Here is a 26317-nt window from a genome sequence, read left to right as displayed (position 1 = left end):
TTATTCAAAAGGGGGATATGTCTGAAAGTCTTAAACTTTGTTAATCATCGATCTAGTCCACTTGCTGCAATTACGGCCGCCAAGCGCTTCCGGAACACACGACAGGTCCTAATATTGTGGATACTGGTATTTCTCTCCAGATACTGGTAAATGTTTGTCTGAGGCTTGATGTACTCGGGCGACGTTAAGGACAGACCCTGGCCTTCATGAAGCGCCATACTAAGTAATCCAGCGGAATAAGATCGGAGAAGCCATGTGAGTGCGGTTCGAGGTGTGGCACGGAGCCTTATCTTGATGAAATAAAGAAACATTTGGCTTCGGGCCGTACTGCTCTTTGACCCACGGAAGAACATACTTTCTTAAAATCCCGATGCAAGCCTCCGTGTTTACTTTGTTGCCTTCTGGTATGAACACCGGGTCTTTCCGGGGCCTCAACTTCGTCCGCGACCTTCCTTTACGATCTTTCCGTGCCGTAAAATCGCTGAGTCCCGTGTTCCTTCGCCATTTTCCTCATTGAATGCACTGGATTCGACCGAATCTTCCTTTTGATGGCAGCGATAACCCCCGGAATCCGAGCTGACATCGGACGACCTTTGGCCACCCTCGCGGATAGTTGTTACTTCTTTTCTCGGTCTAAGACCCTTTTCATGGTCCACCGGGACTTTCCCACAGTGATTGAAATGTCTTTTTGCGATATTCGCACGTGGGACAAATCATGAATATGCTGCCACTTCGTCATGGTGCAGCTGTCGAGCTAAGGAAATCTGCTTCTGCATGTACAATTTATTTACATTGCAAACCATAATAACTGCACTAGTTTCAACCGCACTTATTCCTACTGTCAATAAGATAATAAAAATGCATCACAAAACAATTTTGTGATATGATTTTTATTGTGAATTTTGTGATTTGGAAGCATTAATGGTTCCGGAAAATTTCATTGACTGGCACTATAGTGGCAGATTGGCGTAATTTTTAAGTATTGTTGATATAAGAAACATTAAGAAAATTGACCGGTCATTTTTTTCAAGAGACTTCAAGAAACTGAAAGCTATATTCGGTACATCAAATCGGTTTATCCATCCGCTAATGTGATCACTTTCTATTTCAGACAGCTAAGCAATAGCTGGCTTATTCTAGACGATTTTTTAAATAGGTTATAGGAGTCCATAACTTCATAACCTAGGCTATAAAATTAAAAAAAATTCACAATGTAAGAATTCAGAACGATATTTTTGCAGACATATTTTGAAAACATAAATTTACGGTTGAGCTACATCACGCTTCAATCCAGTTGTCTCGGTTCAATTCGCATGTATCTTCTGTTTCTTTTAGCGTCACTAACGTTTCTAGTAGAACCTCGCTGTCTCAACGTAGTATCACTTGCGTCATTTTCAGTACTTAGTTGAGATTCAAATACCAAATAGCATAGAGATGAATCGAACCGGAAAACCTTCATCATGGTAAGTGTGACGCCAACCATTCGGCCATGGGTGCCATCAAGAGTTTCTACGTCCGATGAATATACTTTTTCAACATCAAAAAGGGTCAACATATTTTAGAATTAGTCCGCAATAATTGAAAATATTTTGATGTTATACAGCTTGCAAAATCCGAAAATTCCGCCTTGATTCTTCTTGTTTTATGATCAAACACGTGCAATGAAACTAAAGCTTTCACTGAGTGCGGATGGACACCACTTCGGCACGATAAACAAATGTGACTGGTTATCGAAACATAGGCTTTCAGTCACGTTATTTTCTCACAAGGTTTCCGCATTTTGCGTTAAAATATGATGTAATGTAAATTCTTACTAAATGCACGAAGTGGTATGGGTACGTAGAGATATTGAAATCGTAATATGAATAAAGCATTTGTATTTGTATTTGTATTTATACAAACAAACAAATTTATACAAACTTCGTCTCGCCCAAAATGTTTTTTTTTGTTATAAATACTTTCAAACATACACGTTTTCTTACTAAGCGAACGTCCATGGGTTCAATCGTAGAACGGTTCTGTCTCCACCCAGAAAGGTATCTGAACAGAGTTCTGAAGAGTTGTGCTCGAGGTTAGTATTACAAAGATTCTCATACAGAGGCGAACCAGACACTCTGTCCATGTTACTTGTACCAGTATCGAACAAGTAATTGACCTCTAACTTGAACAGAGTGTCTGTTCTCTATTCACTGGATACTTCAACTAGAGCGCTGACTGGCATCGTCTAAATCAGCCTTTAGGGATAATCGTGTGTAACCAACTGGCTACCCGTTGAATGATGAGATGATGAGATCGAATACAGTCAAAACTGACCTATACTGATCGAAGGGTTTATTTGCAACTGACTCTGTTCTGAACATTTCTTGCCCTAATTATACCATTGGTCCCATAGTCATTTGGATAGCGCAATTGTTGTATGGGTTGCGTCTAGAATATTCGCCATAAACAAATACACTTTGTATAGCGGGTTCGTTTCCATCCGTTCCAATCTTTTGACGATTTGTTTGTTATTGTTTTGTATGTTGAGATTGTTTGTTTTGTGTTGTCGTTCACCGCTAGTGGTACACAACACAACAGTACATATTCTGTGTTGTACAATTATGTGCAATCAATAATTATCCTTTCAGGTGATTGTTCTGGACATCCGTGGACGATGATAAAAGGTTAGTGACAATATGTATTAGAATGTGTATAACAAACTAATTATTCTTTAAGTATTTTGTGTAATATGTGAAGTGTTTGAATAAAGTTGTTTGTATTTAAATCGAGGTGTCTTTTTTCTAGTTTTCCGTCCGGGCCGTAACAGGTTCATTGATTAATTTTGACCCTTTACAAATTCCTTTTACTATAAATTTCCTAGTACTTCAACTAGAACTCGTCATTATAATATCAAATTATTTTCAGACACAATTCAAGATTTCTAGATTCTTCAATCACTTGCAAATAACATGTTTCTCCATCATATGGAATACATGTTTGATACAGAAAATATAATAAAATAATGACATTTGAAATCGAACAAACAATTCCTTTCTCGAGTTTTACCCTTACCCCTTTGCTTGATTAGTTCTCGAGTTATGCAAAAAGTTGTGTTTCATTTGTATGGGATCTTGCAATCTGCAACTTATCGAATTGATGAGATTGTTGTATCCATAGAGTGTTCGTCTCGGTGGTTGGTACTGCAAATGGTTGGATCGGTGCACTCGTTCGGGACCGTAGATATCCAGTTAACGTAGCAATGCGAATTTCATTGAAATGGTTAACCGCGTTGACTACGTGAGAATATTGAACAACTTAACAACGCAGGAACGTTAGTGCCATTTAAGAAGAAGAAGCTTAACAACGCAAACAGTCGGTTTAGAGAGTGGGAATATATAGTACCATTCGCACTACCGCACTATCATACCACAACCCATTTGCAGTGAAGTATCCTGTGCCGACTATCCAACGAGTTACGGCCCACTTACTCAATTGATTGACAACATTGATTTGAAGCAATGTGCAGACTGGAGAGGCGAGGCCACTTCTTCAACATCAGTATGATCCACGTCCACAGCCCCCATTTAGCTTGCACCGATGAGGATGAAGAAGAATTCTACACGCAGTGTTACAGTGCCCACCCGCGGACCAATGGAAACGACCTCCGACTTATCGACTTCGTTGCCTTCAAGAACATGGCCATACATAGCACCCTCTTCCACTACAGCCTCCAATACTGTTATACATGGAGATAACCTCAGCAAACGGAAACACAGATGTTTGGAACTTCTCGAATATCATCTACGTCAGAACCTCCCTGGCCACTAGCATCGATTCCGATCTGGCGATGGTCAAACTGCGTTATAAACTGTCAGTCGTCAATAATATGAAACAACAGGGCTCACAACGGTACCTACGATGACTGCAGGAGCCGAACGTTCTTGCAATATACTCGCAGCGTCTTGAATGTGCTTTACCGGGGGTAGACGAACTGGATGCTGTTCCGATGAATGCTGAGCCTTGAACACCTTGATAGCAGCATTAAGCAGTACAACGAGCGACTTCACAAAACGTTGAACGATACCAATTGATGCGAAGACCGAAACACATCTCTTTCGGGAAAAAGCGCTGCATGGAATCGCGAAAGTTCTTCAAGAAACTAAACGCCTCGCACAAAGGCTTTATGCCGCGTGGCGAAAAGTACAAGGAACAAGGAAGGAGGCATCTTGACAAACGAACACGAGGTGATCGAAAGGTGTAGGCAGCACTACGATGAACACTTGAACAGCGCGCAGACAGGGGACCATGACTGCGTTATTGATGACTTCACCAGTGCAGTGAACAACTGTCTCGGAACCTCCTTCGGCGTCTATTGCCAATAGTAAACAAATTTGTTGGAAGTTATCAGGCCGGATTCATTCCCGGTTGCTCGACGACGCACCGGATTGTTACAGCACCACATCTTCGTCGACTTAAAACCTGCATATGATACAATCAACCGACTACAGCTATAGAAAACCATGGACGAACCCGGCTTTCCCAGAAAGCTGACAAGTCATGCGACAGTAGCGGACTTGTATACCCGAATGAAACACGAAGCTGATCTGATTAAGCTTGGGATCAATGCTAGCAGGAGGGACTGATCGCAACAGAGTTCTTCATGGTAGTAGTGTTGTGATCGACGGCGACGAGCTCGAGGTGGTAGAGGAATTTGTCTACCTTGGCTCATTGATCAATGGAAGTCGTGCCTACTATAGGCTCCTTGAGATCCAACAAACTCCGACCCCGTAAGAAGTGTGCCATGTACAAATCCCTAATTCAATCGGCTGTTCTCTATGGGCACGAAGCATGGACAATGCTGGAAGGGGACTCACAAGCCGTTGGTGTTTTTGAACGCCGAGTGATCAGAACAGTATACGGTGTTGTTCTGGGGAACGAAATTTGGAGAAGGAGGATGAATCACAATCTGAACCAGCATCCAGAAAGTCGCCGAGGCTGGACGAGTGCGATGGGCAGTGCATAATGCAAAATTACCGGACAGCAACCCTGCAAAGATTGCATCGAATCCAGGGGGAACAAGAAGAAGAGGTGCCCAGTGAGCGAGGTGGTTGGACCCCGTGGAGGAGGTCGTGAATAAGATCCAATCTCTTAATGTAGCGTAGCATCATTGTAAACAAATAAATATTCGTCTCGACAGCGATTGGTGCTGGGGAACACGACGGACGACAGGTCAGCATTTTCTTACCAAGATCTGGAACGAAGTGTAGTGCCCCATTTCTCCCGATTTAAGATAAGACTACCAAAAAACAAGTGACCGGTTCGGAGAAGGACGGATGAAAGTAGCTTCTCCGCTTCTTATAGGCACAGGAAGGGGAATGGGAAAAACGGGAAAAAGAACTGTCACTATATCAAATTATTAAATATGCCATTGTCATACCCACCCCGAGACCTAACTACAGTCAACCGGGACCTGAAGCATTTTGACCGATTTCGCTTACTAGACGCATGGTAAAATAGTTCGAACGCATCACCAACTGACGTCTAATTACCGAACTAGAATGAGAAAGGGGAATTATTGATGAACGACAGCATGCATTTCACTTTGAGTGCAACATATATTAATATTTGGTAGAACTGGGAGGATTCTTCCATTAAGAACCGGACATAGCCTCATAGAACTAATGGATCCGTCCAAGATGTTCGATACAACTTGGTGGCATGGTGTGTTACGTATACTGGAGTCGTGACGGATCTGTGATCGAATGATGATTCTATTGCTGTTTCTTTTTAGGAACGTTCAGGTGTGTGTAAGGCTTGGCGCAAATTGAGAAGCATATAGCCCTCGTGAACTAACACGAGATTACCAACACGACTCATATGTCACGCGGTGGTGCACATATTGAGTCGCAGGTTGGTGTAAATAACGTGCCACTCGCATATAATGTCTGACTCACACATAGCTGAAAGATATATTTATCAACTAACACAACCACCACACCCGGCACGACCAGCACGAAAACTGTGGTTCAGGAATGCTCCTGCGCCATGTCGCGTCACCTGACCAATATGCGTCTTTCTATCTGTTTTCATTAGCCACAAAAGCAGGCACTATGTCGCACCAAGTTACTCGCGCTATACGCGTCTCAATTTGCGCCTATCCTAAAGGGCATCTGTCGCGTGTGCACCACATAGAAAACAGGGTTCCACAAGGTTTCGTTTTTATCAGATACACTGTTCCTCATTGCGATGTAACCTGTATTTTAAGTTACATTGATCAGAGTTGATTCGACGAGCATTGCATCGTTACCTATCTCGAGAATGGCTGCATTTAGAAGAAGTTTGATAATGAGCTTCTTTGTTTTCAATCACATCGAGATTCATAATTTGTGGCTTAAAATGATTGTTGGTCAAAAATAGTTTTGACGTGGGACTACGTCTAACCGGAATATATGGGGGGTAAAATGAAAACATAAACACTGAACATGCAGGAAAAAATGCAAGATTTCGAATGCTTATAACTCGAAAATTTTCTACTGGATTGGAAAGATGTTTGCATCAATTGATAGGGAATATTTCTACGCATCTGTCGCAATTAATGAAATGTTATGTTTCATTAGATAAATAATTGAATAACTGTAAAATGTTAAGAGCTATCTCAACGCCCTAACTACCTCGTTTTGATTGGTCCGCATTACGGTTTCCCCATCACATACTTCGAAACCAAGCTGCCTTGGGGAAATCGGAATTGCAAATACATGAAAGTAGTGGGAGCTTTTGTTTCCACCGAAATGTGTTTCCCTAACACAGACTTCAAATCCAAGGAGCGTGGGGAAGTTGGCATTGCAAATTCATGCAAGTCGGGGTCATTTTTGTTCCGACTGAAATGTATTTCCCTAACACAGACTTTTAATCCATGGAGCGAGGGGAAATTGACTTTGCAAATATATGCAAGTCGGGGGCATTTTTGTTCCGACTAAAATATGTTTCCTCAACACAGGCTTCAGAACCAAGGTGTCTAGAGAAATTGGGATTGCAAATTTATGCAGATCGGGAGTATTTTTGTTCCGACTGAAATCTGTTTACCTATAAAGACTTCTAAACCAAGGTGTCTGGGGAAATCGGCATTGCAAATACATGCAAACTGCGAGTACATTTGTACTTGCTTGCCTTTGTGCAGACTAGAGCATGTTTCCATAACACGGTCTTTTAAACTTAGGTACCTGGTAAAATCCTGCAGACACTAGAGACATGGCATTCGTTCAAACTTTTTACTCACAACGCAAATATATTGAATTCGGAAATGGTTTAATTTAATCAAAAATTTGATCAATACAAACAAATGATTATTAAGCTAAGATAGTCCCACGTCAACCTTGCGATTATATCATAGATATAACCCACCCTTTTACTTTCTTGGAATTTTTTTTTTAAATTTTGACGTAGGACTACGTCTTTCATTTCTATAACGGGGTGTAAAATCAAAGTTTCGAAAACGAAAGCGTTACGCCGGAGACCGAGATTTTGAGCGTTAATAGCTCCTAAACAACTGAACGAATTGGTATGATAAACACTTCATTCGAAAGATAAAATGTCTACGCGTTATATACTTGTTACTTTTTGATCCAAAAACTTGTTTTAATAGTCTTAAAATTGCTTTCAAAACAGGCTATTGAAATCACCAATCGGTATATAAGCGAGCGCCGCTCGGAAATCCACTCAGTTCTAATTGAACAGCGATTGGAGCATGTTGTCGCTGTTGTGGTGAAGCTCTTCGTTTATCATGAAAGCGCTGATGAATGGTGTCACCAAGAGCCTGTTTGTGCACCTTAGCTAGACATGAATCCATCAGGAGGAGAGTGATGCCACAAACGGTTCCCCGGGAAGATCTCGAAGCAGCCGCTACACACACACACACATACACACGCGGAATTCTTTCCGTTTGGATGCCATTCAGCATCGAGAAAGATCCGGAAAATAATCTGCCAGTTCCTCTGGGAATTTAAAAATACATTCATGTGAAAGAGTTTATTTGAATGTTTTCTATCCATGTAACACTGTGATCAAATATGTTTCAATCAAGTACTATTAACAGATGGTTATCGAGTTAGCATAAACCACTGGTGGGCTTCCAGTATCGAGGAAAATGTGGAAATATCTAATCGTTACTGAAAATAATCTGCCAGTTCCTCTGGGAATTTAAAATTACATTTATGTGAAAGAGTTTATTTTAATGTTTTCTATCCATGTAACACTGTGACCAAATATGTTTCAATCAAGTGCTATTAACAGGTGGTTATCGAATTAGTATTAACCACTGGTGGGCTTCCAGTATCGAGGAAAATGTGGAAATATCTAATCGTTACTGAAAATAATCTGCCAGTACCTCTGGGAATTTAAAAATACATTCATGTGAAAGAGTTTATTTGAATGTTTTCTATCCATGTAACACTGTGACCAAATACATTTGGTTTTGTGATTTTTCGATCAATCGCAATTAACAGGATAGCTTCTGAAGATTATTTTTCCCCATCAGTTGGATATTTCCGTATCCAATATAGTATGCGCCCGCAATCGATTCTTGCTCTGTCGCCGAAAGTTCCGAGCTCAGAGAGTTCATTCCCCTCTAGTTTGCCTTCCAAATTGCCATCGTAAACCACACCTTCTCTCGATTCAATCACACACAAAAAGCATACTTAAGCGATATTCTGGTGGTGAGACACATTCATTTTTTGTGAGGACATCGACAAGACAACATCGTTGCCTAACGTGCTGGAGGAGGTGGACGGCGAAGGATCGACACATACACGCGCAGAATTGTTTCCGTTTGGATGCCATTCAGCATCGAGAAAGTTCCGGAAAGATCTAATCATTGCTGGGAAATAATCAGCCAGTTCCTCTGGGAATTTAAAAATACATTCATGTGAAAGAGTTTATTTGAATGTTTTCTATTCATGTAACACTGTGACCAAATATTTTTCAATCAAGTACTATTAACAGGTGGTTATCGAGTTAGTATTAACCACTGGTGGGCTTCCAGTATCGAGGAAAATGTGGACATATCTAATCGTTACTGAAAATAATCTGCCAGTTCCTCTGGGAATTTAAAATTACATTCATGTGAAAGAGTTTATTTTAATGTTTTCTATCCATAAAATATCCATATAATACATTTGGGTTTGTGATTTGTCAATCAAATACAGTTAGCAGGTTAGCTTCTGAAGATTATTCTTCAAAACAAGGTTTTTCGTATCCTATATTGGATGCATAAAACCTTGTGCCTCCAACGTAACGCTCTCGTTTTCGAAGTCTCCCAAATATTCATTTATTCATTCATTCAGAATGGATTTAGATTCAACTTCAAACAAATGATCTCTAAATCAACGATAGTCCTACGTCACCCTTGCGGTTATACCATAGATATAACCCACTTCCTGTTTTCTACATGACTTTTGTTTTACATGAAAAAAAATAAAGTTTTTTTTTCATAAATAAAAAAAAAAAGATTAACTAATTATTTCTCTCAGTGTATATTTTTTCACGTTTAAACATCAATACTCTATAACTCTTTCTAAGACCCTATTTCGGTACGACTCATACTTTTTGAGATATGAATTATCAAAGATTTCTCTCACTAATATCGATACGCACTTTTCGAAAGTTACACTTAAGTCAAAAAATCCCAATTGCGCAATATAAGCTTTCATTCGAATCGAAAATACATGTTTTTAAGAAATCTGCATTTTTAGAACGATTTCATTTGGAATTGCACTGCATATACTATATAGGACTATGTCAGGGTTCTGCTCAATGGATTTTTTTTCTGCTTTCGAATGAAAGATTTAGAATTGTGCTAAGAAACGTATTTTTCTATTTGGAATGAGTTTTAGACACAGTATTTATTTTTGTTATAAATATAGATGTAAATGTATTAATTCAAAATGTTGATTTCACGTGTCCATGCGGACATTATTTTTTTCTGTATTATAGTGACTTTCAACACTTTTGGCTGGTTCGTCACTTTTACTTCCATTTCGAAAGAATGTCGGGAGTGAGAAATGAACTTGTGACCTTTAGCGTGAGAGCTACGCTATGTTACCACTACGCCAGATCGCCTCCTCAACACCTGGACATTATCTTTACTCCCTCCCCTCTCACCGTGGACAAGCGCCCTATCCACCTAAACGGAAGGTTTGTTCTGACTCCGTTCCTGTCCAAGAAATTGTTCGATGTATACCACAAGATAGGTGCGATCTTGAATCCGAGTTTTAGATGGTAGAATTCTCTCTCGCTCTCCTTTCATGTAACAATTCTGCTTCAGGATCGGATCGAATTAAGTTCAACTTGTTGATAAACCTCCCTGATGTGGTGAAACATAGCTTGTTGAATTTATTCAATCGATTTCTGGAACATAATATTGTTCCGGATGATTGGAGACAAGTACGAGTTATAGCTATTCAAAAACCCCGGAACACCTGCGTCCGACTTCAATTCGTACAGCCCAATAGCAATGCTGTCTTGTATTAGAAAATTGTTGGAGAAAATGATATTGTTTCACCTTGATCGATGGGTTGAAACGAATGGCCTACTCTCAGATACACAATATGGGTTCCGCAGGGGCAAGGGGACGAATGATTGTCTTGCGTTGCTTTCTTCAGAAATTCAAATGGCTAACGCCGAAAAAAAAGGCTTCAGTATTCATAAACATAAAGGGGGCCTTTGATTCTGTTTCAATAGAGATTTTGTCAGACAAATTACACTCTCGGGATCTGCCGCCTCTATTGATTAACATGTTATATAAATTGCTTTGTGAGAAACATTTGAACTTTTCTCACGGAGATTCGGCAGTAAGTATGTTCTTTTACATGGGCCTCTCCCAGGGCTCATGTTTGAGCCCCCTTTTGTACAACTTCTATGTAAGCTTCTATGTAATGTTAGTTTAAGTTAGTTTAAGTACTAATGTCATTGGGATGGAAATCATCTGTTAGCAAATATAAAGAAATACCAGGTAAAAAAGCGATATCGACGATTGCCTTACACAAAATTGCAGCCTAAGACAACTTGCAGATGAAGGAGTGGTGTCTGTCGTAGGATCAAACGAATCCGACCTGCAAGAACCCTTACAAAATACTTTGAACAATGTTTCAACCTGGGCCATTGGGCTAGGGATCGAATTCTCCATGGAGAAAACAGAGATGGTGGTTTTTTCTAGGAAACATAGACCAGCAAAATCAAAGCTTCAACTTTTAGGTAAACCGATCACTCATGCTATGTCATTCAAGTATCTTGGGGTCTGGTTCGACTCTAAATGTACTTGGGGGGCTCATATTCGGTATCTGAGTAAAATATGCCAACAAAGAATAAACATTCTCCGTACAATTACCGGTACCTGCTGGAAAGCCCATCCACAAGATCTTATAATGTTGTATCGAACAACTATTCTCTCAGTGATGGAGTATGGCAGTTTCTGTTTTCAATCAGCTGCCAAAACACACCTCATTAAACTCGAGCGAATTGAGTATCTTTGGCTCCGTATTGCGTTGGGATGTATGCCCTCAACGCATACCATGAGTCTCGAGGTTTTGGCAGGCGTACTCCCACTAAAAGATCGCTTCAATTTATTATCTCTTTGGTTCCTCATCCGGTGTAAGGTTATGAACCCATTGTTGATCAGAAATTTTGAGCAACTGATCGAGCTAAATTTTCACTCTGGATTCATGAGTTCATATCATGGATTCATCTTCATGCAGGTTTATTCTTCTTCGTATATTCCCAACCGTGTTTGTTTTCCTGACTACATCAATTCCTCTGTGCATTTTGATCTGTCCATGAAGCAGGATATCCATAGAATACCAGATTATCTTCGATCGAGGATCGTTTCAACGATCTTCGATGACAAGTATGGGGGTATCAATTGTGATAATATGTACTCTACTGATGTGTCCTCTATGAATGAGTCCACAGGATTTGGAGTATTCAACGAATTTTTTAACATTATCCGCAGTCTTCAGTATCCTTGCTCAGTGAATATTGCTGAATTGGCTGCGATACGCTGGGCGTCGCTTCTCGACCTGTTGAACACTGTTACATTGCAACGGATAGTCTTAGCTCTGTCGAAGCTATCCGTTCAGTGAGGCCGGAAAAGCACTCGCCGTACTTCCTTGAGAGAATACGAGAAATTTTGAGTGCTTTAACCAGACGCTGTTATGTCATTACCTTTGTCTGGGTCCCTTCTCATTGCTCAATTCTGGGTAATGAGAGGGCTGACTCATTAGCAAAGGTGGGTGCGATTGGAGACGACATTTATCAGCGTCAAATCACCTTCAATGAAATTTATTCTTAGTCCGTAAAAATACCATCGCTAACTGGTAACGCAAGTGGGATGAAGATGAATTGGGCCGGTGGTTTCACTCGATTATCCCTCCAACCGTGGTTCAAAAGTCGTCTGAACTTGAGTCGGGACTTTTTTCGCACCTTCTCCCGACTCTTTCGTTTCCATCTCGCCAGTAACAATCTCTGCGTTTGTGGTCAAGGTTATCACGACATCGATCACGTTGGTTGGTCGTGCGAGGTGTATCTTGTCGCCAGTTCGAATTTAGAAAACTCCCTTTGGGTTCGAGGAAGACAGCCCAGTGTACCGGTAAGTGATGTGTTGTTTCGGTTAGACCTTGATTACATGTCCCAAATATATGTTTTCCTTAAAGCTCTCGAACTTCGTGTGAAATTGTCCTTATATCCTTATACCCCTCTTTTTCCCCTTGTAAGTAATTCGTCCCCTTGCTATAAACAGTAGAATAAGTTGAATTGTAAATACACAACAGATATACGAATAGATTTAAGAATTGAGTGTTCATCAACATTGTTACAATTTCCTTATATCCCATCCGTTTTCCTAATAAATATGTCACCCTTTGGTGGCTCTGACCGTTGACGGGAAATTGATAGCTCTGGAATTAACACTTTGATTTTGAAAAAATACCATTTGGATTACTTCATCTGTAGAATAAAAAGCACTTGTAATATATTAACACAACAGAATTTATTACGCGATGCTACACGTTCGGAAATTGGATTGGAATGAATGTTTTAATATCCGCGTGGACGGTATTGAGCTTGGTATTAACAAATGGGGGAGTAGGCATGACAATATGGGAGAACACACTTTTAAAATAAAAATTATGAATGAAAATTATTTTTCCTAAATCAAATTAGTACTATATGAAAATGAAAATCATTTTTGCTTGCAAGTAGTGAAAAAATATCATACAAAAATTGTATCTAAAGATAATTTGATATTATAATGGTAAGTTTTGGTAAGAATATCTGAAAATTCATAGAAAATAGTTTAAAATTAGGGTCAGAACAACGCACCTTATAGTAGGTAAATAACGCCAAGAAAAAAATTCATATAAATTTTAAAACTTTGAAACTGCATTAGGCCCTTGACCTCATACAAACTAATATCGTACCCAGATGTCAACACCATTCTGCCGTCAACTCAAATTGGTCCTTCTACTTCTAAACTCGAGTACACCGCGAGAAATCGGTTTTCCACCTTACTAACCATAGATGTAAGAAAATTGTTTATAAATATATATATATATATATATATATATATATATATATATATATAGCGCCGGCTAGTGACCATTCTATCCTGGATTCCTCGAGTCGAGAGGACGCACCACGCTAGATATGGGGTACAGACTAGGGGGCGTTGCTGATTAATGGTCAGCTGCATCCCAATAGGAAGTATCCCGTGTCGGGCATACGTACAGAGCATTGGACACAGCAACATCCCAATTACGAGAACACTTGTAATACTAACCTCGAGCTGACCGCGAGTAAGCGGTTACATATTACTAACATAGATAATAAGAAAAACTGTCAAAATATTGAACTCCCGGTCCCGTCAGGCTACCGCCATATGACCCCCGATAAAAATATAAATTTTGAAAAATATATATATATATATATATATATATATATATATATATATATATATATATATATATATATATATATATATATATATATATATATATATATATATATATATATATATATATATGATAGGGCAGGATCGTGATTTCCGGCGGATAATTTATCCCAGGAACCACACTCGGATCACAGATAAAAAAACCGAAACTTATGACGACGAATTCAATTTGCAATCTTTATTCCTCGAAGTTGGATTAGGAAGAAGGTTGTTTCGTAATCTACTGACTGTTTACCCTACGTTGTGTTAATACAATGCAGTACTAGAGCTGTGAACATTGGGCAACAACAGTCTTGAGAACTGTCAATATATATATATAGTTTTAAAATTATATTTAAGAATTCGGATCCTTTAAACTTAAGGCTGATTTAGACGATGCTAGTCAGCGCTCTAGTTGAAGTATCCAGTGAATAGAGAACAGACACTCTGTTCAAGTTAGAGGCCAATTACTTGTTCGATACTGGTAAAAGTAACTTGAACAGAGTGTCTGTTCTCTGTTCACTGGATACTTCAACTAGAGCGCTGACTGGCATCGTCTAAATCAGCCTTTACGTAACCGAGCCTGTAAAAATAAACGAATTAAAACAAAACAAAAAAATAGGGTAAACTAAAATTGTGATTTTTATGTCCATGTGGTGTGTGGACTGCCCCTGAGTAGAGTTTGGCTTGAAAAGTGCTCGTTTCCAAAGGGTGCACATCAGCTGATCTCCTTCTAGATAAAATTTGCAACGCACCACGGGAAGTGTCAAAGTTGTGCAAATTCGAAACACAAAAGAAAATGTAGAAAAATCAACACAAAACCGAAACTGGCGTCGTTATTAGCTAAAGTTTTCAATAATCTCGCCAACAATTGATTGTTGATCATGTAATAGTAGCTGGGTGAGTTAGCATTCAGTGTGATTTTTGATATTCTTGTATCGACCATAATTACGTCTGCGATTGAATTTGCTTGCAGTCTCATTTCTCTCACCTAGAAAACAAACAAGAGCTCGTTCCGGTCGGATAACCTGCTAAGGTTCATTAGGCGTGCAAAATCCGGCTAGTCTGCGTAAGGACTTAGAAAGTTGGGTGGCTTCTAGCACTGAAAATGATTTTTCGAGTGGTGGAAGCTGCCAAGGTGGCCCGCAGTCCACATTTCGTTTCCTATTTTATCTTTTGTAAGCAGAAGAACACCAATCAGGTTAGATACCGCTGGGAGGAACTGTGTTCTTGCTAATGAAAATTTTATGTCTCCATAGATTGGAATTCTTTCCCTGCGAGCGCTCTCCGTCTTGACTAGGTCGAAGATAGTCCGGAGCACACTTGTTAATAATAGTAGAAGACCACTTTTCTACAATATCAACCGGAATTTGAACACTGCGGGATTTTTGAACAGGCCTCAATCGACCACAACGAAAGAGGATAAAAACAGTGCTTCGGCTGAGAGTCAAACGCAGGAAACTACCTTGGAAATTAACACCAAAGCCGGGAAGCTAATCGTGACCACAACGACTGCCGATTCGAAACTGCAAGAGGTGATAATCGAAAAACCAAAACCGGAAGATGTCGCACAGGACATTGATGCGGTTTCACAGCAAGCTGACCAAATTGCTGTTCCGAATGAAGAACAACTCAAAGCCCAAGAAGCGGTTGCGAAGGAACAGCTCGCTGAGAAAAATAGGCAATTGGCCAAAAAGCGAATTCGTGTGGATTTTTCCCGTTCTTCGCTCGAGAGGAACTTCATAACGCCTGTTCGAGCGATGACCGATTTCCTGTTGAAGCCGTCCGATTTGGAAAACTTGGCCAAAACCAAGCGAAGGTCTCCTTACGAACAGGAACCCCCAATCACCGTTTACTGGCGGAAGGATGTCGAGGCGAAGGCAATCGAAGTTTGGGGCACAAGGGAGAATTTGCTGAAGGAATGCTTGAAGCGAGAGATCGAGAAAAAGCGGCACCAGCAGAGTGAGATGCGCCTGGATGTGATTAATGTTGCCTGAGGTGTGCTCAATGTTTATGGGTTTGGTTTTAGATATTTTCACGGTGAAACGAAGACTGCGGGATTACCGGCGGGAGATCGGAAGCCGAACGAATGTGGTCGATTCTGAGCCGGGGCTTTTCGGTAATTCGGGAAAGGTGGTACTGACAGCAATTGCTATGTAAGTATGAGAATATATTTCATTATATGGTTGTCCGCTAACTGGGCGGTAGGCGCAGCCCAAATAACGAATTCCGCGCGTTAACTGGGCTGTCTTTTCAAACGTCAAAAAACACCGAGGGGAACGTTAATGGATGAAAAATATGGAAACGCAAAATAAAAACTACACTGATAGAAATAATTAGTAAATATAATGAACTTCTTGATAAATGCAACCAATCTAGTCATCTTCTACCTTGCTAATTATTGATTTAGTTTACGAGGAGAAATCGGTAAACATATATGTCAAGCAGCACCATGATTTGTAAGCTGAATATCGGCTTTATCAAAACTCTTACCTCCGTATTGTCTTATGGCAACAATAAAAATGGTTAATGCGTGCACATCCAAGTTTACTTATGTTACCGAGTAAAATATACTAACCTCTGGTAGGGATTATCATTACAGTTTATGTCTTAATTCGGTGTAACAAACATCGATTTTATTATAAAATTGTAGAATTTTATTATCTATCGTAAAATCGATCTATACAAAATCATATATGCATATCAGGCTGGTGTAGTTTGTAAGGCGCGTGAACATATGAATTAAATCCGTGCAGTACTGCGAAAAATTGTATAACATACTGTGGGGAATCGTTCTACAGTAAATCATATTAGATCGTAATGGAGTCTAAATTACATCGTATTAGTAATTTAACATACCAAGATCCGCGATGTCGTATGTGCAGTGTCGACGTTTGGTGGATATGGTGATTTAGGGAAGCAAATTAGGCCTGTGAGCAGCTTTAAATTGGTAAAATGTGAATGGAAATTTTTACTTCATGTTATTTGATTAATTAAAACATTGACCATTCTATATAAATTTCAAGACATTTCCATTAAAATACAATAAACATATGCTCACACCGAGCAACTGTGCCCATCATGCGCTATCGCTATCATTCGCAGGCCACTCGGTGACCTATCGTATGCACGAGACCGTCATGTAGGTTTACGAGACTGTGCTCCATCTTGCGTTCCACCATTCGGTGACCGCATCGCATGCACCCTTTATGCGTGCTATCGTACCTCTGTTACGCAGGCCACTTGGTACCGTATCATGAGCGTTATCGTATGCCTCTCTTACGCAGGCTGCAAGACTGTGCTCCACCTTGCTTCCAACATCTGTGACCACATTGAAAGCACCCATCATGCTCTCGTTCGTACGGAACCACCTGGGACATGCAGACTCAATCAAATCTATTTTTCAAGTGCATTTTGCTTGAAAAAAAAAATCTTGCAACTGTTTTCTCCATGCTGTCTGTTTTTCCCATGCTGTCAAACGTTTCTCCTATAAAAGGAGTGAACGTTTTCGTGACTCGGGCTTTGTTTATTTAGCTTTTGTGACCGAGCTAGAATTGGAAAAAGTGTTGTAATTTGGGTAATTCGTATTTTCTAGTTGTTCAAATAAATTCTAGTGTTCAGAATAATAAAAACTTGACATTTGACGAGAAGTAAAATTGGATCACAATTGAGTTTAGAAGTCAACAACACTGAAAATTCAGAACCTACCAAAATGTCAGTTGTGGTTTTATGATTTCAAACGCTAGCATTAATTCTAGCATTCATTTTATTTTATTCGACTATTTTTGCCTTTCATACCAATACTTTCTCTATGTAGTGGATTATTATAGGAAAAGTAACACTTTTTTCCCCTCCTGATTATTGGACATCTTTTGACATTTCGATTGGATTCTTTTTGACAACCAATTTGATTCTATCCGATTGGCCCAGGGAACCACCAACGCACAGATGGGTAGAAACTTTGCATCATTTATATCCCATAAATATTCTCATACATAAAAATGACGATAATTACAGTTGACGTAAATATTTTTCGCCATTTTCTTTTTTTTCTATGTCTGTAATACTATTTGAGTATATTCGTATGACAATAGTCGTATAAGATGCATATAATAATCGTTTATTTATCCAAACTCATTCGCAAGGATTTTCCAAGTATCATATACCATCCAAAATGCTGAATAAATGATGATGTACGAGGGCAGTCCGATAAGTACTTAGCCTACAAATAAAACAAAAATTTTGGAAAAGTAGCGATTTATTTCTCAACATAGTCTCCTTTTAGTTCGATACACTTGACCCAGCGATGCTCTAATTTTTTTAATCCATCTGAAAAATAGGTTTTCTCGAGGTCTGCAAAGTAGGCCTCCGTGGCGGCGATGACCTCCTCATTCAACTCAAATTTCTGCCCGGCGAGTGACTTTTTCAAGTATGGAAACAAAAAAAAGTCGCACGGGGTCAAATCTGGAGAATACAGTGGATGGGGCAGTAACTCGTAGTGCAATTCGACCAATTTGGCCGTGGCGACGGCGGAATTTTCCTTTTTTTCATTTTTCTAAAATCCGCGGACGCGTCCGCTTCTACACACGGTCAAAACAAAACTACGAGTCCGATTCGGCTGAAATTTTGACAATAGCCGTTTACGAGAATGTACTACATGATACGTAATCTCTCTTGCAATACTGACACCATCGGGCGAGGAGGCTGAGTACTCATCGGGCCGCCCTCATATATACGCTGGTTATAAGAAGTAATGTATGCTGGGTTCTTCAATAAGTCTTCAGTTGGTCTGCTTCATCCACTGCACAAGTATGGTGCCAACGAAATTCATCCAATTCTTTTGCTAATCAAACACTCTAGACGGCACCGGCAACAAAACACCAGCGCAGATTATTCATTACCAACTCGCCAATCACTCAGCAGCAAATTGCTTTGAGCGTCGAAGTGAACCCATCTGCAAATTGTGCTTGCATAAACAAGTGTCCGAAAAGTCACGGACCATCGCCACACAGTTCATTTGCACCAAGTTCCGATTTTCTGTTTCTCAAATTAATCGATCACATTTTGTATGTTGAAATCTTATTTGATGGAAAGAAATGAACAAAACATAACCTTTTTTGTCATTGTTGCAAGATCTGAAAATACAATAACAATACGAAAACAACCGTATATTGATTGTACGTTTGACGTTGGTTGGAAATCCTGAACGATGAATCGATGTTGAGCCGATATTCTGCTATAGATTTGTACACTTGTATTTATTTGTTCATGTAGAATGTACGAATACAGTAGCACCTCGATTATCCGCAAAATAGTCGGGCTTGATCAGCGCGTGTAACGAAAATCGCGGATAACGCATTAAAGGGCTAAAAATGAGGTACAAATACGAAAAACAGATATTTTAGCATGAAAACTATGTTTCATCAATACAGAAATTATTGAACTATCCATTTGTAAGGTCGTGTACATCAGTGATCAGATAATGTGAAAGCCATGACCAAACCAAAAAGCAAGACTCTATTACTCACTGAAAAATTTCGGGAAGGTTTATAGAATTACTAGGGAGCTCGCATTCGCGGATAATCGAGGCTCTACTGTAGTTAGTACGGTAGAAAATGACTATCGAATTGGTACTAGTCTCTATAAAATTTGTTATACAAATACAATTTTGTAAGCAGTTTATATTTGACGTTTAACTAATTTTTAACTGGGCAGTTAGCGAGCCCCCAGCTAAAAGGGCAGCCCAGTTAAAGAACGCCCAGTTAGCGAATTTGTGCATTAACACAATGCTCCATGTTTCGATCGATTTTCAGCAACGCAACCAATTGCTTGTTCAAATTTGGCGCCTGGTTGTACACCGGTTCGCATAGTATGTTCGCCGAAACCATCCATTCGCTAGCCGACACCATCAATCAGTTGATTTTGGCCTACGGCATCCACAAGAGTACCCAAATTGCCGATCCGGATCATCCGTACGGGTACAGTAACATGAAGTACGTGTCTTCACTCATTTCGGGAGTGGGAATTTTCTGTGTTGGGACCGGATTGTCGTTTTACCACGGTATTATGGGTTTGGTAGATCCTCATCCGATCGATGACTTCTACTGGGCTTTTTTCATCCTCGGTGGTTCGATGGTGTCGGAAGGTGCAACGCTTTTGGTGGCCATAAACAGTTGTCGAAGTGGAGCGAAGGCGCTGGGGATGAGTTTTAGGGATTATGGTAAGAAGTTTCGAATACTGGTTCCACAATTAGATTCCAATTTTTCTAGTCGTCAGAGGACAGGATCCGTGCGTAAATGTGGTGCTGACTGAGGATGCAGCGGCAGTTTTGAGTGTTGGTCTCGCTGCCACCTGTATGGGTTTGTCGACATATACGGGATCACCGATTCCGGACGCGGTTGGATCGCTGCTGGTTGGATGCATGCTGGGGGGAGTGGCTTCATTCATAATCTACACTAACGTTGCGGCACTCGTGGGGCGATCTATCCGGCAGGAGAATCTCGATAAAATTAACGCTGAGCTGGAGAGTGATATAATGATAAGAGCCATCCATGATGTCAAAGGTATCGACATGGGGAATTCTTTGGTTCGATACAAGGTTCGTTATGAATATCCAATTTCCATATTCACATGTCATCACCTTGTGCTTTCTAGGCGGAAATGGATTTCGATGGTCGGGAGCTGACGCGAGTCTATCTCGATAAGCAAGACCTGAATGTGTTGCTCGATGAGGTCAAAACGTTCCAGACGACCGACGAGTTGGAGGCGTTCCTCTTGACACATGGCGAAAGCATTGTAGATTTGATGGGTGGCGAGATCGATCGTATTGAGATGAAGTTAAGGGTATGATGTTAATCAACATTTGTAAATGGAAACTGTTTCATTAACTGCAATTATTTTCTCCCATAGAAAAAATTCCCCGAAATTCGGCACTGTGATCTGGAAATTCTGTAAGTTTATAGATAAGGTAACTGAGACGCTAAAAGTGAGTATAAAATAGAAAGGATGCTTCAATTATTTACAAATAAAACAATAATCAAGAATTCCTAATTTGCGGGGAATCTTCCAAAATGTGTGGTGATATATTACAGCTAGAAACTTTCAAGAAATGTGACAAATAAATGAAGCAAAATACAACACAACAGTGTTGGAAAGATAACCTCATAATAACAGCAGAAAATCAAATGGAAGCTTACCCTCCTCAAATACACAATTTAAAAATGGGAACATTGTTCCTGATCTCAAAATAATGGATCTTAAAACTCACTGTTCACAGTATTGAAAACTAAAACGAAAAAAAAACCTGGAGATATTACAAATAAATATCTGTCTGCAATCCTACGCAACTGATCTTTTATTGAGCTCGAAAATGCATTTTTGTGTGTTATAACGAAACTTTCAAATTTCGTTATATTCTATGAAACAGGGACAGAGCCAAAGAGTCAGAGAGTCAAAAGTACCAGGTAATATTAAGTAATTTTATTTTTTTTATTTATATAAGTATTTAATCTAATGGTGGGCAGCCCTGTTCAAAGCGTGGTAAGTTGGTGGGATTATTCCATGTAGACTCGTTCGAATGTTATGCGAACTCAGAAACTCAGGAACTTGTGGAAGTGCAGCTAACCGTAATGAACAATTCCTGAGTCTTCGATCAGATTGCCTGGCAGTAGAGATTCATTTCAACGGTTCATTTCAGTGAGCGGCTCAGAGTTGTGCGCTCAACAGAATTTATTTCACAACAGAATTTATTAATTAATTCATCAACAGGCTGTAAGGGCCCTAATGATGTAGCTTAAATCCAAACACGAATAATGCATTAAAAAAAGGCGTCACATAGTCATCACATAAAACAATAATGACATAGAAGTCTGTTCATCAAAGAAAGAACTAAATATCCGACGAAGAAGCATTCGGGATAGATGAAAGTTGAACAGCCTAGCTATCCTGTTAAAAAGTCTCTGCAAACCGTTGATTCCTCCAAACATGCTATAATTTGTGCGTTGTACGGGTGATCGTAGCATCGCATTATTCCTGAGAGCTCGAGGTCGAACATTGATGTTGATGTTTTCCAAAAGAACGGGACAGTCGACGCGTCCTTGCAAAACATCAGCTATCAGCAAAGCTCTGGCTGTGTCTCTACGGACCGACAAAGATACCAAGTCTTCTTCTTTTTGGCTTTAAGAGGGTTTAAACTTTTCAGTTCATTCGCCTCTGAAAAAGATATCAAGTCGATCAGCTGACAACGACTTTCGTAACTCGGTAATCGGAAGGGGTCTTTCCACGGCAAACTACGAAGTGCGTATCTCACGAATCGTTGTCGAACTGATTCAATTCTTTTGACGCCGTTATTATAATGAGGAGTCCAAGCTGCTGAACCGTACTCTAATACAGAACGAGTTAGAGAGCAATAGAGAGATTTAAGGCAGTAGATGTCGGTGAAGTTTTTTGCAATCCTGGCGATGAACCCCAGAGTTCTGGACGCTTTTTTGACCATAAACGAGATGTGCGGTTTAAATGAGAGTTGCGTGTCCAAAATAACTCCCAGGTCCTTGACTTCGCCGAACAAGACATATTTGTACAATATTGTTGAGAACAGCTCCAGATCCTGAAAATAAAAATATAAAATTAATAAAATACGAAAAAGAAATCAAACACAAATAACTCACGAATAGTACTTACCTCTATTTACTTACCTTTTATAAAACGCACCAAAACGCAACCATCACACAAAACGCAAACGTCATACAAAAACATAGAACGGAAACAATTATTGTCATAAATAACATTGGATAATCGCCACAAAGGTCATTCCAATAAAACCCACCAACCAGTGAAGTGCGCAGTTGAAATTCGTCTTTCTTTTTTGATCCGAAGTGGATAAAAATTCCGTGTAGCGATTGAGACGGTCGATGTATTAAAAGTGTCGGAAAGTGACCTTTTCTGTTCCGAGTCCGCCAGATAGCAAATATTCTCCCGTAACAAAATATGTTCTGTCTCGTGCGCGCAAACGCGATAACGGATCATTCAGCGGGGTTTACATCCATTCGGTTGAGAACACACCAATCGGCAAAAGCATCCAGAGGTCGTTGAAGAAAGTAACAGTCTTCAATTGAGCAGACCCGAACAGGGTTGCCACAACTACAATTTGAAAATAATCAGGATTAATCAGGATAGCTCATATTGGGTTGTCCAAAAAGTTAAACAAAAACATCATTTTCAATCAAAGCATTATAATTTAATTTTTATATCCATAGTTCTGTTTCAAAATCTTTTGCCATCTTTTACACAGCTTAAATATTCTATCCTCCCAGAACATGTTTGCTTCCTTGTCGAGCCATACATTTGAGAAACAGGTTTCTTGGTAGTAGCTCATAATACAGAATCCAATCCAAATCTCACCAGAAACTGAGTATATCTTCCTTCGGGCGAAGACCGGATATGTCAAAGAAATAATAAGCATGGTATAAATCCTCGCATAAGCGGAAATGCTAGTGTTTCGCCTGACTTTTTGATTGTTTATATTTTTTCCGAGAAAAGAAATGTGTCTTGCCCCCTAAAACCTACACATGCCAAATTTGGTTCTGTTTGCTTTAATAATTCTCGAGTAATGCAGAAATTTGTGTTTCATTTGTATGGCTCGTCTTGACGTTTTGAGCCTTGAGAATGACCTAGAAATCATCTGCGTATTGATGTCAACTATACTCAAGGTTTGGCTAGAAATAGGGATCAAACTAGCAGAATTCCCGTTGTGGTCGTCGCTTAATCTTTCGTCTGTGAAAACACTGAAATTTTTTTCTGAAAATAGGTTGTAGATATCCTGCTGGGTAGAAGCCACGCTTCCGTTGAAAGTCATAGATGATGGCAGGAAAGTTTCAAGGCGCTGCTCGTTCACAAAATTCCAGAACTGCTTTGGGCGTGGTTTGAGTTTCCTTTGTATTCCACGCTGATAATGCTGGAAAGATTGCTTAGCAATATGTCTATCGATGACATACGTCAGAACGTTGGAAAATGTTAGGGCAGCAGCCTCGACATTATTGGTGTCTAGTATGTCACTCCAATTGAAGCTAGATAGCATCTGGCTGATGCATTACGGAAGTCATTAAAAACGACTGTGGCTGGAATATCGAAATCTCGTAACGTCTTTGTGTCAACGGTAACTAGAAGGGGTAGATGATGAGGAGTTAGTTTCACAAGAGGAGCAGAAGCCTCGCATAAAAATGGGGCTGTGCCCTGTGCACTCACAAAGCAGAGATCCAGGCTACGGCCATTCTGATTGGTTACGTTATTGATTTGCGAGAGAGAAATCCGGATAAAGGAAGCCATTGCGAGACTTCTTCCACGAGATCCCTGGAAGATCAAAGTCGTCCATAATGATAACTTCGTCTGTTGTTTTGGCGATTTCCAAAACGGAGAAAACCGGCTGGCAGTGGATCTCGAATGTGCTCCCGTGGCCGAGTGGTTAGCGCCATAACTAATATGCCGGGTGTTCGGGTTCGATTCCCTTTCTGGTCGGGGGAATTTTTCGTCAAAGAAATTTCCTCCGACTTGCACTGTGATCACGCGTATTCTAGAGCTTGCCACTCAGAATGCATTCAAGGCGTGTTATTTGGCATAGAAATCTCAACTTAGTACTAATAAAAATGACGCAAGTAATACTACGTTGAGATGGCGAAGTTCCTCTAGGAACGTTAGTGCCATTGAAGAAGAAGAAGAAGAAGAAGTGGATCTCGAAAAGCTCGCTTTCTCGTATTCGTTCAGGAGGAATATACAACGCACATAGATATAGAGTACGGTCGCCAAGTGTGATCGTCGTCCATACCTGCTCCAAGCAAATCCATTTTAGGTTTTCTACAGCTCTCGCCTTGAGTCTGGAGTTCACAGCCACTAATTTCCGTACCACCCCTCCACCTCTAGCTTTACGGCTATTATCGGTATTCCTATCACAACGAAAAATTTCGAAGTCGTAGCCAAACTTGTTGAGAAAAAGGCAATGGCAATTCGTTCCCACGAATGGGAAGGAAAATCCTTCCGAGCCATCGATTCTGGTGGATTAGGTGCAGACACAAGGGTACACCCGCGGCAGGCCTTTACATACTTTTCGAGAAAATGCCACACGTACTTGGTTTGAATCCGGATCCTCCTGACTGGCAGATTGTACTTCTTACTGTGGCTACTGTAGTCGCTGTGAAAGACAAAATCTTTTGGACAGCTAGTCCTCCGATTCGTCAAAACGCATTGGAGCGAACGTAAAGAGACATGACAAAGCCATCAACGATGTGAGATTGGCCGGGAATATGAGCTACCTTATATTTGAAACTCCGCAATCGTAACCCCCACCGTACAATTCGCACACATGGTAGAGGCGTAGGAGTGAACAAGAAAGTCAGGGCTTTACAATCCGTAAGAAGATTGAATTGAATTAATTGGGATAATCGAAAACCGCCTTGAACCGAAAAATTTTCAGATGCTCTGCGTGGGAATCAAGTGACACTAAAGTTGCACGTTTCCGAAGTGCATTTGGTGTGATTCCCACCGTGTGTGAAATATTCCGAGCAGAAATTAGAAAAATCTGATTTTTATTGAAGTTTGTATGTGCAAAAGGGCAGAAAAATCTTTTGGGGGAACGACTTAAAATTACATGAAGACATGAGTGGTCAGCCCAGACTACCCTGTTAGCGAAATACTACAAGTAGCAGAACTATCCTACCATGGGAGACGTGAAAGTTTTCAGTAAGTAAATGATACGTGTGAAAAAACTGTAAATTAAATAGCATGGTTTGCAGAAAGATAGCAAAATTGAAACTTGTTGCCAGAACTGGGCATGACACACACAATAGAAATGTCAAAAGAGATCCAATAATCAGGAGGGGAAAAAAGTGTTACTTTTATTATAATAATCCACTAAACAGTGTAAGTATTGATATTAAAGGTGAAAATAATCGAATTAATTCAAATGAAAGAACTACATTTTACAATCAATTAATGCTAGCTTTTAAAATCATAAAGGCCCAACTGACATTTTGCCAGATACTGAAACTTTAGTATTAATGACATCTAAACATACAAAAACTTAATTATGATTCAATTTTACTTCTCGTCAAATGTTAGGTGTTTATTATTTTGATCGATACAATCATATCATTTGACCTTTTTTCTTTCATTAAAACAACTAAAAATATGAATTACACAAATCGCAACATTTATACAATCTCTGGTTCGGTCAAAAAGGTAAGTAAACAAAGTCCGAGTCACAAAATCGTTTGCTCCTTTGGATGGAGAAACATGTAGAAAAAAAGACAGCATGGGGAAAAAAGGTAGAAGAAATTTATTTTATAAGTAAAATTCACTTGAAAAATAAATTTC

General features: G+C 39.8%; 1 protein-coding gene across 2 annotated transcripts; it reads left to right on the top strand.

Moving 5' to 3' along the window:
• Positions 1-14694: 14694 nt before the first annotated feature.
• LOC129770566 (proton-coupled zinc antiporter SLC30A9, mitochondrial) lies at positions 14695-21281 on the top strand. Of its 2 annotated transcripts, none has more exons than XM_055773486.1 (8): positions 14695-14854; positions 14931-15155; positions 15214-15916; positions 15984-16110; positions 19768-20174; positions 20224-20552; positions 20609-20797; positions 20864-21281. In XM_055773486.1, exons 2-8 carry the CDS (start codon positions 15063-15065, stop codon positions 20906-20908), a joined length of 1893 nt encoding a protein of 630 aa, XP_055629461.1. In that variant the 5' UTR covers positions 14695-14854; positions 14931-15062; the 3' UTR covers positions 20909-21281. The 2 variants fall into 2 exon arrangements, with proteins under 2 accessions (XP_055629461.1, XP_055629462.1); XM_055773487.1 differs by having other exon boundaries at positions 14703-14854; positions 14950-15155.
• Positions 21282-26317: the final 5036 nt, after the last annotated feature.

This window comes from Toxorhynchites rutilus, chromosome 2 (genome assembly GCF_029784135.1).
Source record: "Toxorhynchites rutilus septentrionalis strain SRP chromosome 2, ASM2978413v1, whole genome shotgun sequence".
In the NCBI taxonomy this organism is placed as follows: Eukaryota; Metazoa; Arthropoda; class Insecta; order Diptera; family Culicidae; genus Toxorhynchites; species Toxorhynchites rutilus.
Note: the sequence above shows the minus strand (reverse complement) of the source record. Positions and strands in the feature narration are given on the sequence as shown.

Bases quoted from the DNA above. Each gene is read 5' to 3' on its own strand.
- LOC129770566 (XM_055773486.1), top strand. From the start codon at position 15,063: ATGATTTTTCGAGTGGTGGAAGCTGCCAAGGTGGCCCGCAGTCCACAT. The intron at 20,175-20,223 runs GTAAGAAGTTTC...CAATTTTTCTAG, and splicing joins GATGAGTTTTAGGGATTATG to TCGTCAGAGGACAGGATCCG. The intron at 20,798-20,863 runs GTATGATGTTAA...TTTCTCCCATAG, and splicing joins GTATTGAGATGAAGTTAAGG to AAAAAATTCCCCGAAATTCG.